At 40.9% G+C, this 16,608-nt stretch overlaps 1 protein-coding gene across 1 annotated transcript in view; it reads right to left on the bottom strand.

Moving 5' to 3' along the window:
- The window catches only part of SPOCK1 (SPARC (osteonectin), cwcv and kazal like domains proteoglycan 1), a 511,507-nt gene that overhangs the window by 99,973 nt on the left and 394,926 nt on the right, over positions 1–16,608 (bottom strand). Inside the window, exon 6 of the mRNA XM_032780550.2 lies at positions 7,149–7,263. Coding sequence (XP_032636441.1) covers positions 7,149–7,263 — 115 coding nt within the window. The remainder of the gene's footprint in view (positions 1–7,148; positions 7,264–16,608) is intronic.

Below are 16,608 nucleotides of genomic sequence, written 5' to 3'. Positions count from 1 at the left end.
TACATGCTGTGGGCATGAACTGGACTACATTAATGCAAACTAGGAATCTTTGAGTTCGTTCCTGCAGTGTCCATACAGGGGAGTTACAGCACAGCACAGCACTTTGGTGCATATGGCTATTCCCTCCCTGTAGTCTGAACTGCAGGGCCCTATAGATTGAGCCTAAATTGTAGTGTTTTAAATTCTGGATGTGTCTTTTAGTTATATAACAGTCAACCAATGAGGGATCAGAAATAGTACAAATCATCCACTCAGGGAATGGACCATGACTTTTGTGAATGAGCCCAAAGCACAGGCTCCCTGATGCTCCTTCTAGGGGTACTGAACTTCTGAATCATCACTCTCCCTGGCCTTATAGGTAAATACCACAATCTAGATCCTAACCTGTACTAGTTGAGGACAAGTAGACACTTGATATAACATACCAAGTTCTATTTCCTGTAACTTGAAATGCCCTCATCAGTTCCTTTTAGGAACCGATACAAGTGAATATATTTTTCTTTTGCCTATTGACCTTTCATTTCCCCGACCAAGACAATAACATTTCTTGGGGGCATTTTTGCAAGGTCAAAAAGACTTAATCCGCTGATTGTGCACATACAGGGCTGAACCTCGTTTGAATTATTGCATCTGTTCACACAACAGTAGATCTGCAAATCTGATGGAAACAAACCAAAACTGGTATGTTGGAATAGGGAATTGTGCTTCCTAGAAAATATGACCAGTGGACAAAACGAGAAAGAGACACAATGACATTAAATATTCACCCCATCCTGGGGGGTGGTTGTGCTGTTAATGCATGTAAGTAATAGGAGTCAAAAATGTGTACGGGCAGCAGAAGTCTCTGGAGTGCAGCAACTGCAGTTAAGAATTCACATTTGCCAAGAGATGTCACCATTACTGCACTGTGTTGATTCTTCAATGGAATATACACCTCTTCCCCGATATAACGCAACCTGATATAAGATGAATTCGGCTACATCGCGGTAAAGCAGTTCTCCGGGGGGGCAGGGCTGCACACTCTGGTGGATCAAAGCAAGTTCGATATAATGCAGTTTCAACTATAACGCAGTAAGATTTTTTGGCTCCCAAGGACAGTGTTATATCAGGGTAGAGGTGTACTGAGTGTTCAGTGCAACTCTCTTCCTTCATCAATAGGTTCTGAAGAACTAATGCCCATGGAGAAATAAGACCATTACTGTTTTCTTCTCTGAAGTTCTTGGCTCACTGGGTCTAATCTATTAATGTTATCTGAAGTTGCACCTTCATAAGGACCCTTAGCTAATTTCTAATACATGCAGATATATTTAAGAGAGATTTACATGAAAACCACAAACAGAGAGGATTTAATATCTTAAATAGGTGCTGTCACAAAATAGCACTTAAGAATTGTATTTACTCATTTCAAGTCCCCTTTTTTGCTAAAATATTGCCTTTATTCATTTTATAGTGTTAGATAACATGGAACATACTCTCTGAAAGGGCAGTAAACTTCAGTGCCGATTACAAACGAATCTTTTTTATCTCTGGATAACTGAGTTGGAAATTAGTGGTTACCACAGAAGCATATTGTAAAGCATAATGCTGCTGTGAATAATGAACCATATCTAGTATTTTGATAAACTTCAGAGATCTAAATGGGTCTTGGAGAAAAAAAAAGGCAGCCAGCACTAGTGCCTGTTCCCGCTTTAGAATAATCACGAGTGCGCTGATTCTCAGGAGACTGAATAAAATTCAATTTTAAAAATGAAGACTATGATTCTGCTATCTCTTCAAAGAGATAACTTTATAGTGCAAAGCTCTATCCTTGGTGTTTATCATTAAAGATAACTCTAGCCTGGTGCAATTTTCCTTCCCTACCATTTGTGTTGTTTTATTTTTATTAACTTTTTTGTAAAACCTATTACTACTGAAAAGGGAACTTCATAATTAAAGTAATTATTGGTCTTCATTTTTGTTCTCTGAGCTGGGTTGTTTTTGTAGGAGCATAGTGGAAGAATAGGGAAATATATCTCAAACACTGTAGTCAATTGTACCTCAGAGCACATACATTTAGATTGCTTTTCTTTGAGGCTGCTGCCAATTCCAATCACAAGCGTATAAAAAAAAAGGTCATGACATTTAGAATAACAGTACTCTGAAAATTAAATGTTCCTTTACATTTTTAATTTCTGAAAGTAATTTATTATGGAATAATATTTGAATACGATAGAATGAATGTGTAAATATTAATGCAAATCTGCCTTTAAATTGAAGTTCGCAAGCATATATGTTTAACCCTGTTGTACAATAGGTATAGAAAAGTTTATGCAATAATTCAAGGAATGCATTTCCATTTTGCTGGAAGCGCTTGTAGTGTAATTCTCTTTAGTATTTTTTCCACTCGCATTCCTGTGTGAGACATTAGCTTCAGGTCTCTATTTCTCTTTAACAATATGCTTGTGTTTGAATGGATTTCACAAACTCGGTTTCTAATAAGGAATGGGCTATAGGGTATCATCCATCAACACAATTCTTTTATATGAATCCAGTGCTTGAAACCCCATTTGAGAAAATAAATTAACCTGAGAATCTTTCTGCTGTTTATACCAGCACAGCAGGATAATGCTAATTATATAATTGTACTGCATGAAGAAAAATAAAGCATTCATCTTTCATACATGACTTCATACAGGTCTTCTTTCACATCAAAGAAAGCCAATGTCCAGGGAAAAGTTAGGAACAACAACTTCTTGCTCAGAATAAAGATGAGAGAATACAACAACCACCAGCCTTAACCCCAAACTTGGATTGCACCTTTTATTGAAAGTCTGAAATACTGCCATTAACGAGAGAAAATCATTTGTTTTTGTACTCTAATGATTCTGTGACCAGAGACGCTTCATGGTAGTCAGCTGGTCTACATGTCAAGATCAGATATATCTCATGGGTATTAGCTTGGCTAGAACTCAGAGCATATTACTGCAAAAGCAAAAGTGTCCACCACTTGAGCTAATGGAGAAGGTCCATGCAATGTAGAAACACTAACGCGTCTCTCTTCTGAAGTCAGAAATAAAGCGTTCAATATCATCACACAAGCCTGAGCAGATCTGACTACTATCCACCCAGTGAACGACCAACAGACACTGCAGATTCCCTTTTTCTATACTGTTAAAATTGTACCTTGGGTATAATTGATACTGGCATATGGCACTTTTTTGTGGGAGCCTCTTGTTAAAGGATTGACAGCACAAAAATGATGAACTGAAGACGACCTGAATCTTAATGGGCCAAAGTCAGGGGTTGTGTGTAAGAAACTGGGTAAATCCAAGGATGAATTAATTGGTGTAGTAGATACATTGAAGGGTCTTGAGGAAAATTTAAGTTATACCAGGTTAGACTGCCTATCTCTCTTGTGAAGCCATGGAGGATTGCCCACTATCACAATGGCTCAGTTTGACTCTCTGAGTTTATAAGCATACGGCCAGATTGTGCAGCTGCTCTGCTTGTGGTACAATGAAGCTGTGTATGTGAAGCGGCTGCAGAATCAGAAGGGTAGGCCTGTAAAGACAAACGAACACTCTAGACAGCTATGATTGACATTGCATCTCTTAAAATGTAGTTTGTACTGGCTAATTTTCACAGCTCCTGTTAACTTAAGAAGAAAGCATTTGTTTAACCTGCCACCCAAAGATACGGTGATATAGTAGCAGTTGTCAAAAAGAACGGTATAATCTTTCATACAAATTATGGTGCCAGCGATGAATCTCATGATATTTTCATTTGTATCTATTCCTGGAGCACCCTTTATGGCTTTTGATTACCTGGATTTTCCAAGGATATGCACAGGGCATGGCTACAATAACACACACCTGCTCAGTAGCTCAGTGCTTCAGTAAATTATATTAACTCATCAAGGGTAAAATTCTGGCTAACACAGAGAAACTGATTTCCACCTTCTCTGCCTACACAAAGCAGCACATGTAGATGCTGCAAAAGTGGCACTAATACACCTCTACCCCGATATAACGTTGTCCTCGGGAGCCAAAAAATCTTACCGCGTTGAAGGTGAAACCATGTTATATCGGACTTGCTTTGATCCACCGGAGTGCGCAGCGCTGCCCCCCCTGGAGCGCTGCTTTACCACGTTATATCTGAATTCGTGTTATACTGGGTCACATTATATTGGCGTAGAGGTGTATATACCTGTAGCCTGCCTTATGAGCAGTTCCTTTGCACATATTGTGCATGCAGGAGGAGACCATTCCTATTCTTGAGCACTCATGTACACATGTACATACTGACGTCATTTCCCATGTGGCCATATCCCCCCACGTTAACTAGAGAAGACCTACAGATTGCTCTCTCCATGCCTTTCCGGGTGGGGCAGAATCTTGGCAGCCATTGAACTAATCTAATGTGTTCTTACCGCTGTCACCAGTTCACTGCCCACTGTCAACCAGAATTTGGCCCCAGGAAGCAGCAGTCAGAAAAGCAGCTGTGTAGACCACGCAAGCCCTAAAGTTAATGCTTTGCAAGTGGAGTTAAAAAGTTTGAAAGACAAGCAAAACGATAGTCTAGACTGAAGAATACATACATCCTGTCAAATCGGATTTATCAAGATAAGGTTTATTAGAATTTTTTCTGTTGTCTGAATGAAATTGTAAGCTTAAAATGTCACTGAAGATTTATTAATCTGATACTATATCTGATAAAGGCAACGAAGAGTCATATAGGGAACAGATTATTAGAAGACAAGTGTGTGTGTCTGTGAAAGAGAAAGAAAGACAATATGAATTTATCAGTGAATGTTCTGTAAAATAATAATTCTGGCCACATAAAGCAATACTGAAATTATGCATTGTATTACAGAATCTCATCAGCTAAAATGTTTCATCTAAGTTTGATCACTGCGCAGAAAAAATACTGATGCCTTCCAAAAGAAGGAATAAAGCTGAGTTTTCAAATCTTAGCTGGAGAATGATGCCTCATTGTTCTAGAAAGAAGACAAATCTTTCCAGAGCAGACATTAAATGTGTAAGTTTACTTTGTGTTGTTGGAGGAATTTTCAGATAAATAAAAACTGCAGTAATATGAGTATTGCTAAACAGAGCAGTCTCAGTAAAGTTATTCTGGTTTTATGTGGCAAATCCTATAGTCTCTATGGAAGAAAAACTCCCACTGATTTCAAATTGAGTTTTGTCTGCATAAAGGAAAGTACTGCAGGATCCGGTCTTTCGTGTGTAGTTGAATAAGCATCTGTGTGTGTGTGCGGGGTGGGGGTACCTATATGTATGTAAATTATGGCTATATGCACCAGGACTTCAATTCTGCCCAACGTCAAGCCTCTGAATAGTCTTACTGGAGTTAATGATGAAGCATGTGGTTAACTTCCTGCAGGATCAGAGCCTTAGTGTGAAATTCACCCTGCTGCCTAGCACCTGCACAAGGCTCTCTGCAGCGCATAAACTCAATGTGAGGCTTCCATTAGAGGGAAGCCCTAATGCTGGCCTTCTGCACCGGCTTTTCAGTGGCTTCGTGTGAAAATAGGTGGCAGCAGTCCAGAGCCTACTTCTACCAGCTAGGTGTCTGCACTACAGCCAGCACCCTGGATAGCAATCTCAGCAGAAATGCCAGAGGATGGAAAGACCACAGAAGCATTCTTTACACTATGCTTTTGTTCTTAACATTTCCCATTGTTACTATCACTGGGGCAGCTGGACAGTGGGGAACAATATTATAGATAGGATGCCACCTATGTTGGTCTTTTAAACACTCTAAGGATTTAGACGACAGTGTAATGAAAATGCTAACGGACACCTGCAGCCCCGCTGTTGTTGTTCCCCCGTGTGGAGCCGCACTGTTAAGAAAAAAAAAAGTCCAGTGGGGTCACAGCCAGAGAGAAAGCTCCTTTTACTCCGTCTCTCCAGAAGAGGCTGAAGCCAATTGGCAGGGCAGTTGTGAGAAACTTGCACTGCTGCTGCTGCTGCCCTGCCATCTCTGTTTCATAGTTAGATAGGACTCGAGCTCCTTTTGTAAGCATCACGATTGTTGAGGTGGGGGGAATAAGCCCATGAAACTTGCAGATGTCCTCAGATCTATGCATGGATCTCATGGCAGTAGCCAGAGGGAAGAGCCATTCATGTGGGGACCCTTACACCTTTAAGTTTCTTTATACAATAATTCAGCATCAGTTGGCTACAGTACTGTAACTGTCACAGTGTCAACCAGCCAAGCATTCAAATACTCGTATCTGTATATCTTTAGGCTTCCTTACTGAATCTGTCACATAACCCCCATTCAGCTACTAGTACTAGTTTTGTAAGGAAAAAGGCCGCCTTGGGAGAACAATAAAATCTCATATATTATCTTCTACTATAAGAATATCATCAGGCCAAGTGACCCCTTGTGGCCTGATGTCACTCTGCGGCAGCCCTGCCCTGGTTTCTCCATTATCTCAATCAAACTACCAAACAATTCTGCTCTGGGGCAGCACACTCCTCCCTGGGGCTGGATTTATTAACATAACAAAATTATTCCCAAAATAAAGTTCTCAAAAATCCTTATCAAGGCCGTTCTCCCAGTCTCTACCCTGCTTGCCATCTCCCAGGCCTTCCCTACCTGGAACCCTTTTCCCTGGAGACTACTCACTCCCAGCAGACTCTGTACTGTCTCCCTGAGCATCCCCATCTCTGCAGCTTCCTGCTGCTCTTTATAGGAGAATCCGTTTCTCCATACCCAGTTGGTTCTACTAATTAAATCATATACCCGATCCTAAGTGTGACATCTAAAGCTAACTGAATGGGGCTGACCAGCACCAGGCCTCTGGCCCTTTAAGGGCAGGCCACCCCATTATATGAATCGAGGAATTTACGACTTTAATATTTGCCACTCAAAATAAATAATAATTGTTAATAATGATTAGCTAGAGCACAAGTATTCTATGACACCATGTATAAAGTGGTTGCCGGTTTCAGTGAGGTTAAGATGTTTGAGAATTCAGTAAGAAAGCACTTTAAGTTTGGAAAATGATTCGTCATACACTAGCTGACAACAGACTTTCTTAACGCTTCCTGAATCAAGTGGTAGAAACAAAATATCTCAAGGTTTCTTAAGAACAAAGCAGTCCCAGTAAATCACTTAACGTTGCGTGTAACAGCTGAACTCACCAGTCTTCTCAGCCTTGTGTTTTGGGCTTTCTTGTCCTGGAAGACATGGGCAGGGCCCCTCACATCGCGCTGTGATAGTTTTGCCAGAAGTACAAGCATGAAACTCCAACTTGCACTGTAATTGCAAGAAAACAGGAATGTACATTGGAGAAATCACACTTAGCCATACTAATATTTGACAGATTAAAAAATTAATCCTTAACTAAAGGTGTTATGATTTTTAATTAATAACAATACCTACTTCTTATATAGTGCTTGCCATCAGTAGATCTAAAAGTACTTTTCAAAGTATCATTATCCCCATTTAACAGATGAGGAAACTGAGGCACAAGGTGACTTGCCCGGGGTCACTCACCAGTCCAGTGGCGGAGCTCAGAATAGACCCCCACGTCTTCTAAGTGCCAGTCAGTGCTCTATCCACTAAACAACACTGCCATACTTCAAATATGCAGTTCTAATTTAAAATCAAGCTAGTCTCTGTGGCCTTTTATCGCGGACTGCTACTGCTAATATCACTCATACAGTAGTACAGATTAACGACCTGGTCCTGAGAGGTGCTGACTGCTCTCAACTTCCAATGAAGTTAATGGGCTGCACTGAGTCAATGGCAAAATTCCACTCCACACAATAGTGGGCCAAAGAGAGTTGAGAGTATTCAGCACTTCGCATGTGAGAGATAAACCCCTAACCAATATGAGTAGTTCTTCACTGTGCAGCCTTCCACAGGACTCCTCATATAAGGAAGGTTTTAATCATTCATACAAAATATATCTATGTGCTAGACTCTAAGTTGCCTGAACAACTGTTTAAAATCACTCTCCATAAAAGCAGAGTAACCACTGAGCAATGTAGCCAAATCCAGAAATGTAACAGGACCACTAGCCAATCAACTATAAAAAATTAAAATAGACCCGCCTGTAAGAATGTAAGTAAATTGGTCAGTTTCCCCATACCCTCGGTCCTCCTCCAACAGCCTGAGCAAACAGATGGGCTTTGCAGCATATCTTGAAAACCAGGAGATTCCAGATCTTTAGGGCAATGGGGCTTGGGAAGCTTTGGATTCAAAGGGAGGCATCTAAGGGAAACTATTGTTTCATAAATGTGCTAAAAGTGCAGGTCCATAAAGTACTTACTGTTCATTGCCTTTACTGTTAGCATGACATGTATTGTACCACTGATTTCCTTTTAACAAAGAATGTATTTTCAATTGTCCTCCCTGATCCAAAGATCTTTTCCCCACACTGAACATTACAACAATAAGAAGAGTTGATCATACAAGGTGCGAGATAAGGTCTCAAATTAGTATTTGAAAGTGCAACTATTGGAAGGTGGACTAACCTATGACTAGGCTGCCAACTTTCTAGTTGCACAAAACTGAACACCCTAGCCCCGCCTCTTCCCCAAGACCCCACCCCTCCCTTGCCTCTTTCCTGAGGCCTCACCCCCTACTCCCTACATTCCCCCTCTCTCGGAGGCTCGCTCTCCTCCACCCACACTCACTTTCACTGGACTGGGGCAGGAGTGTAGGCCCTGGGCTGGGGATGCTGGTTCTGGGGTGGGGCCGTGGATGAGGAGTTTGGGGTGCAGGAGGAGCTCCAGGATGGAGGGTGGGGCTGAGGGATTTGAAGTGCGGCAGGGGCTGCGAGTAGAGGCAGGGGGTCAGGCTGCAGGAGGAGGTGAGGGCTCTGGCATGCAGGAGGGGGCTCAGAGCTGGGGGTTGGAGTGCAGGAAGGGGTATGGGGTTGGGGTTGTGGGGTTCAGGGTGTGGGAGGAGGCTTTAAGCTGGGACAAGGGGTTGGGCGTTGGTTTATCTCAGTCAGCGGCGCAGCGGGTGAATGGGTAGGGGGAGGGCTAAGGCAGGCTGCCTGACTGTCCTGACACCACGTTGTGCACGCCCTGGAAGGAGCCAGCTGGTCTGGGTCCTAGATGGGGGAGCCAGGAGGCTCCACGTGCCACTCTCGCCCGTAGGCACCCTCCACTCCCATTGGCCGGTTAGTGCTCTGGGTGGGGGCAGTGCACAGAGCCCCGTAGCTCCCCCACCTAGGAGTCAGACCTGCTGGCTGCTTCTGGGACACAGTGTGGTGCCAGGACAGGTAGGGACTAGCATGCCTTAGCGCCGCAGCTCCGCTGACCGGACCAAAAACCAGACACCTGGTCACCCTACCCATGACTAAAATGTTATTAATGATAAAACAACATTGATTTTTATTAGCGAGATTCTGATTTTTTTCCTTTTTTAAAAGTAGGTGAGAGTATTTAGGACCCAGCTGCAGTGACACAATACATTTTGAAATGCATAAATTGATTAGAAGTCTGTAATGTTACCCAATCAGAATGCAGTGGACAAACGTAGCTTCTGCAGCAAAATCCACTGAACAAAATGACAGCATCTTTTATTATGTTGGTACAATAAAAGCAAAGTGAATGGAATAGGATGTTGTTACAAGATAAATGCCTCCTACTTTGAAAATAATGTAAATATCTTCTTGCCTCTGCTTATTTTTTGTTGCAAGAGCTCAGCTTTGCCCAGGCTTTAATCTAGCAACAAGAGACCATTATCCTGTGACTACATCCTATTCCATCAACATTATCTCCCAAGCCCATTTTGAACTTCAATGCACCCTGGTGGCTGTATGCTCTGTATGATGTTCTGCCCTTCTGATTTAGAAAATGCATGGACATGCATACATATGTGGCTTAGCTTAGCTTGAGCTTTATAGTACTTATTTCATACCTGGCTATGGGGAACAGAAGTACATATTTTTCACCTTTATGAAAAAGGCATAAACACAACTGCTTAATTTATGCCGACTGTGCAAAACATATGCAACGAAAAGCAGCTGAGGAGGAATGGGGAATGCTCCCTGATTAAACAGTCCTGGAACTGAAGGCCCTCTCTGTACCGCCTGTTCTTCATATTCAAGATGTTACTGAGAATACAGCAATAAATCTTTCTGCAGCTGAAGTTCCTGATGACTTAACCCATTACAGTTCAATTAATTACCTGTTTTATTAGCTATAATAAATGCAAATTATGTATCATAGCATTAGCAATTATAATTCTAATATTTATCCTTAAGATGGTAAGACCAATTTCAAACCTATTATCACAATCTGTTAAGAACGAAAGACCGATTAGTTTCTGGAAATGTTAAGCTAGTTTTTCACGGCTTTCCTTTCTACTGCTAAACAAAAATCACCACCAACAAAAAACACCAACCCAAAAACCCAGTGAGGAAACTGGAATCTGATTAAAACAGAATAGTTCTATGATAAGAATGTACAAGGATAAGAATGAGGTCCCTGAAGGACACAGTTCTGCAAACACTTACACACTTGAGTAACTTCACACACGTGCAATCCCATTCCCATGCTACTCACGTGTGAAGGCAGCTATACATATGTTTTGTGAGACTGAGGCCTGAGAATGGCCAAATTCTAAATATTAAGTTAGACTGATGCCAAATACAGAATAGGGTCATTCAGGACACAAAATAGGCCAGTCTCTTTCAATGTTTTCAGTTCCTTAAAAAAAACTCCAGGGAGATTGTTTATTTTCCGTAGGGTGTCCTGTTGTCCTAATCATGGAATCACAGGACTGGAAGGGACGTCAAGAGGTCATCTAGTTCAGTGCCCTGCGCTCAGGGCAGGACTAAGTATTATCTAGACCATCCCTGACAGGTGTTTGTCTAACTTGCTCTTAAAAATCTCCAGTGATGAAGATTCCACAACCTCCCTATGCAATTTATTCCAGGGCTTACCCACCCTGACAGTTAGGAAGTTTTTCCTAATGTCCAAGCTAAAACTCCCTGCTGCAATTTAAGCCCATTGCTTCTTGTCCTATCTTTGGAGGTTAACGAGAACAATTTTGCTCCCTCCTCCTTGTATTTTTTATTTTACCTTTTATTTTAACAATCTGTTAACTCTGAAAACAGTTATCACGTTTCCTCTCAGTCTTCTCTTTTCCTGACTATAAACAAACCCAATATTTTCCATCTTCCCTCATAAGTCATGCTTCCTAGAGGTTTAATCATTTCTGTTGCTCTTCTCCGGACTCTCTCCAATTTGTCCACATCCCTCCTGAAATGTGGTGCCCAGAACTGGACACAATACTCCAGTTGAGGTCACATTAGCATGGAGTAGAGTGGAAGAATTACTTCTCAGGTCCTGCTTACAACACTCCTGCTAAAATATCCCAGAATGATTTTTTTTTGCAGCAATGTTATACTGTTGACTCATATTTAGCTTGTGGTCCACTATGAACCCCAGATACCTTTCCGCAGTACTCCTTCTGAGGTAGTAATTTCCCATTTTGTATGCGTGCAACTTGATCATTCCTTCCTAAGTGGAGTATTTTGCATTTGTCCTTATTGAATTTCATTTCTCCAGTTGTCCAGATCATTTTGATTTTTAACCCTATCCTCCAAAGCACTTGCAAACCCTCACAGCTTGGTATCATCTGCATACTTTTTAAGTGTACACTCTATGCCATTATCTAAATCACTGATGAAGATATTTAAAATGACCAGATGAAGAACTGATCCCTGGACGCTTGACTGTGAGTCACTGATAATTACTCTCTGGGAATGGTTTTCCAATCAGTTATGCGCCTACCTTAGAGCAGCTTCATCTAGGTTGTATTTCCCTAGTTTGTTTATGAGAAAGTCATGTGAGACAGTATCAAAATCCTAACTAAAGTCAAGATATTCCAGATCTATTGCTTCCTCCCTACCCGCAAGACTTGTTACCCTGTCAAAGAAAGCTATACGGTTGGTTTGACACAATAATCAAAAGACCACAACCTTATTCCACATATAAGAGCTGCTGGTTTTTAATGACATCACCTGCATCAAAATAGGTAGAGATCAGAGCAAGGCAGGTCACAGAGAATTTCAGATGGAGGAATAATAAGGCTGCAGTCTACACCAATATCGGGTCTGCATTCCAGGAGTACATGAAGGAAAGATCTCTCAGCCCTCCCCAAACCACAGAGGCTGCATCATTAGTTCCATAGAGAAATATAAATTCCCTTCTTCCTCTTGTTTTCTCCTCATATAGCAAATAAAGAAAAAAAATTCTCAGTACATAGCAGGAGGGATTGCTGAGGGACTGATTCATAGATTTTTAAGGCTAAAATGGACCATTATGCTCATTTACTCTGGTCTCTGCATAACACAGGCCAGAGAACCTCACCTAGAAATTTCACAAGTGATTCTAACACTCCTTATTCATGTTGAGGCTAGTCCTATTGCTTTAAAGGCATTGTTTAAGATGAGCAAAGGGGCACAAAACTGGGCCCTGCATTTGTCTGAAGTTCTTCTATGTTTTCTATTGCTATCTGTTGTGATTTTCCTCTGGTGTAGCTCACTGATCTTGCATGATACTAGTGTTTCTTGTTAGCTTCATGAATTGAGCTGCATTTGTCTAGAATGATCCCTAAGGACCAGATAAATGTTTCTAAATTGTTTTACTGCTAAGAGAAATCAGCTCTGTTTTTTGTTGCTAAATGTATATTGATATCAATAAATTATATAAGGGGAGGAAAATGGTGGAGCTTATTCATGGAAAATTCACAAATTAATTTATTTACTCATTTATGGGAAATTATTGCAAAAGAGTATTTTGGCTAAAGCGTTCCCCTGAGAATTTGCTACCCTACTTGCATGATGATTCCATTTTTATTGTCAGCAAACCTACAGCAATGTGTTTTGCATAACATTCATATTTTGCAGGGGAAAATAAGACAGCTGCATAAAATTTATTCTCTGCTGTTTTATCCTTGCTGTTGTTTGCAGGTTTCCAAACTGCCATCTCCTACCAAGAGAAGCCACCAGACACTTCCTTGGAAAGTAAATCAAGTAGAATGACTGTGTCTCTCTTTAATTTGGCATTGGATTTTTGGAGGGCAGATTCTGGTCTCATTTACACCTGAGTAACACTAATGAAGTCAAGAGTTCCCCAGATCTCATTTATGCTGGTGTAAATCTGACTAGCTGTATTGTATTTACTGTGTTACCCTGGATTTACCTGGGTGTAATGAGATCAGAATCTGATCACAGAAGCAAGTTTCAGTGGAGTACAGCAGTACGGGAGAGTTGGTGGGTCAGTTGTATACTCTGCTATGGATATTCTAGATGACTTGAAGTGTGTGTTATATGAGTGATGTGTGCTATTTTGTGTTATAGAATGAATCAATACCAACCAGCTTCTTGGGAGGGCCTTTTAAAACAATTTTCGAAATATAACACCATCAAAGGAAACAATACTCACTTTGAAACTTCACATACTTATGCAATAAATTCAAATATGCATTCTAAATGAAAGGATATGAATAAATGGATATTTTTGGTGGATTAGAGAGATAATAGACATCAACAGAGAAAGTTGCCATGAAGCCTCCTCCTTCAAAGTCCTGATGCAGGGTTAGAATCTAAGATTGAATTTTATGGGATACTAGATTAAATGACATTAAAAAAGCTGAAATGCTCAAATCTTACTAATAACAGGCCTCAAGCCTAGACCACGCAACATGCTTATTTAATACCTTGCAGCTTTTTTCATTCCCACAGAGAATTATTTTAACGCACTTTTATGGAACATCTTTTGTTCGCTCACAATATGTCTCTTCTAAACTTCAGATATAAATAAAAAAAGCTCATTATTTTCTTCCTTATCTTTTACATACTGCCTCTCAAAGACAAAAGCTGAAACTTTTTGAAATTACAGCGTAGATATTTGTCATAGAATTTCTCTATATCAGCGTTTTTCTTCTTCCCTATCTGTCTTAACAGATAATTAGAATCCACTGGAATTCAGAGACCCCTTTAAGAAAGAGTTGTTTGTTTACATGCATTAAAGTAGTGTGTGTTCTTACTTCTATAGCGGTGGTTCTGTCAGCATTTCCACTATAAACCCCTATATCTGATGTCTCCACTTTGATTGCTGAAGAAAAAACAAAGTTGCTATAGGCTGTGTTAGGAATACGACTCAGTTCAAAAGCCAAAGATTTTCTTTAAAACAAAACCAAAAGACATAAATATTGGCAGAACAAAAATCAGTTGAATTATTCTTTTAAAACTCAAAAGAGTGGAAATGGATATTAATGTTGCTTTTTAAAATGTTTTCCCCTCCTTAGCTCCCATCTGATACGTACTTTGAAAGGAGTATGTTTTCAATGGGGATTTTGCTAACCTTTAGGATTTAGGCTCTGATTCTTCAAACACGAACCCATTGGGATTACACATGGTAGTAAAGTTAAGAATGTGCCTGAGTGCTTGTCGAATTTGGGTCCTGATGGGAAAGAGTGGGCCGAATTCTGCTCTAAGCACCACTGATTTCAGTCAAGTTAATCCCGATTTACTTAACTATTACAGAATAGAATGTGGTCCAGGTGCCTTCGTGCCACCACTATTGTATCATTGTTTCCTTGTGTTCCCACATCTGTCTCTGTATTTACCCATTGTCTCTTCTCTTACACTTACACTGTAAGGTCTTTGGGGCAGGGACTGTCTTTTTGTTTGGTTTGTAAGCGCCTAGCACAGTGAGGTCAGTCCATGACTGGGGCTCCTAGACGGTAAGGTAATGGAAATGATAACAAAAGGGGAGACTGATAAAAAGCTATTTCTTTGGTGTATAAAAGTGGCTCCCCACACAAGCATACCCCAATTTCCCCCTTCAAAAATCACACAAGGATTTTTTTGAAAAATCACAATGCTAATGAAGAGCTCTGTTCTCCTGATGACCATGCATAGTTCCTGTTATTATCAAATAGTGATGGAGTAGGCCCCTAATTAACACATGCAATTGATTATATAAACATGTGTTTTTGAAAAGCTGGGCTTTCTGAAATGTGTATTATTTGCAACTTTGATGTTACAGCTGATTGGGTCAGAAATCCCATTTATATTAGTGATTAAACACAGACTGACATCAAAGACCATTATTGTGCGTTGGGGTTGGGTAAATATTTTAAAAAGCCCCACTCGCTGCATATTTACACAACAGAAGAGAGAGTATTAACCCACTAGGAAAAGAGAACAGGTTTCTAAGGGGCCCATATTAAATAGGCTGAATACATATTTATGCAGCTGAACATGACTCCAAACAAAGGGCTTTATGAGTACATTCATATCCCAAGAGGAGCTCCGCACTTTGCAGCTATGCGCTCTGCAATCCTGCAGCCCTAATGAGTAATTTAGGGGTATGCCTATACTGCAATGTAAGGCCGTGCCTGAGCCTGGGCTCAAGGCTACCCCCTCCTCCTGCCCTTCGGTCTATATTGCAATTATGTGTTAACTAAGGGCTTGGACCCAGGATCTTGCAGGGATGGAGACTCTGAGTTTCAGTTAAGCTGGGACCCAGGGTCTAAACCTTATTGCTTTGCAAGGTAGCCACAGTCCTGCTTGACTTGGGTCATGGGAGTCATCTGGAAGTATCCCACAATTCCCTGGGATGACTTCCTTGGTTCTCTCTACCCCAATAATCTACATTCCACTCTACTGAAAACAGAAGCTGCTGTCCCGCCCCATCCCCCATCAAACAGCAGCAGTTCAGGTCAGCATTAACTCATTATCTTCTGATCACTGATCTGCAAGCACACGATTAGAGAGCCTCTTGGGTTTGCAATGGAGAACGAATCCATCAAGACTTTTGCAAAGTGAACTGTTTTCTGTTAACGTGCAAGGCAGGCAGTGCACAATGGGCAAGAGCAGCCACATGGGGAGGGGGGTGCTAGGGACTCTGGAATATGGCTAATTTGACTCTGATCTGTGCACTGAATTGTGGACACCAGAGCCGTAGGTTTGAGCAGTAAATTCTTAACCTAGGGTTACAATACAATGAAGATGCTCAAGCCCAGGGTTCCCTAACATGGATCAGCTGAAATAAGTCCCACTAACTCTGGGCTTTCACTGCAGTGTAGACATACACTAAAAGGCTGTAGGACTTCATCTGAAGGATGAAGTTAACTCTGTGCAGAGGGACAGCACATGACATATGGACCCTTCAAGTATCACTCAAGCCCTGAGATCACATACTCAATATTCTCCACTTCAGGTGTTCAAAAATGATGTTAGGCCCCCAAAATCATGGGAGTGGCTTAAAAATCATGGAATTTTATTTTAAAAAATATTACATTTGGGTCTGTGTATTTGACTTACGGTTTTTGAGTTTTCAAGCATAACAGCTAGAAACTTTTTTTTTAAAAAAAGGTAAGCTTGGATTCTCAAGTAATAACATGATTCCAGTGGGATTTAAGTAAAATGCCAATTGCTAAGACATTTTTGATTAAAATAGCAAGAGTTGGAAACAGCGTGGTAGCGTAGTATTGGGAGCTGTACCTTTAAGTACTTGAGCTTCCTAGATAGGAAGTCCAGGTGAGGGACGCTGCAGAAACCCATTTTGTTTTGTAGAGGTAGCTGGGAGCTGTGTCACTGGAGATGGGGGTGGGGCAAAGGGCCAT

The sequence above is a fragment of the Chelonoidis abingdonii genome, chromosome 7, assembly GCF_003597395.2.
Source record: "Chelonoidis abingdonii isolate Lonesome George chromosome 7, CheloAbing_2.0, whole genome shotgun sequence".
Classification (NCBI taxonomy): domain Eukaryota; kingdom Metazoa; phylum Chordata; order Testudines; family Testudinidae; genus Chelonoidis; species Chelonoidis abingdonii.
Note: the sequence above shows the minus strand (reverse complement) of the source record. Positions and strands in the feature narration are given on the sequence as shown.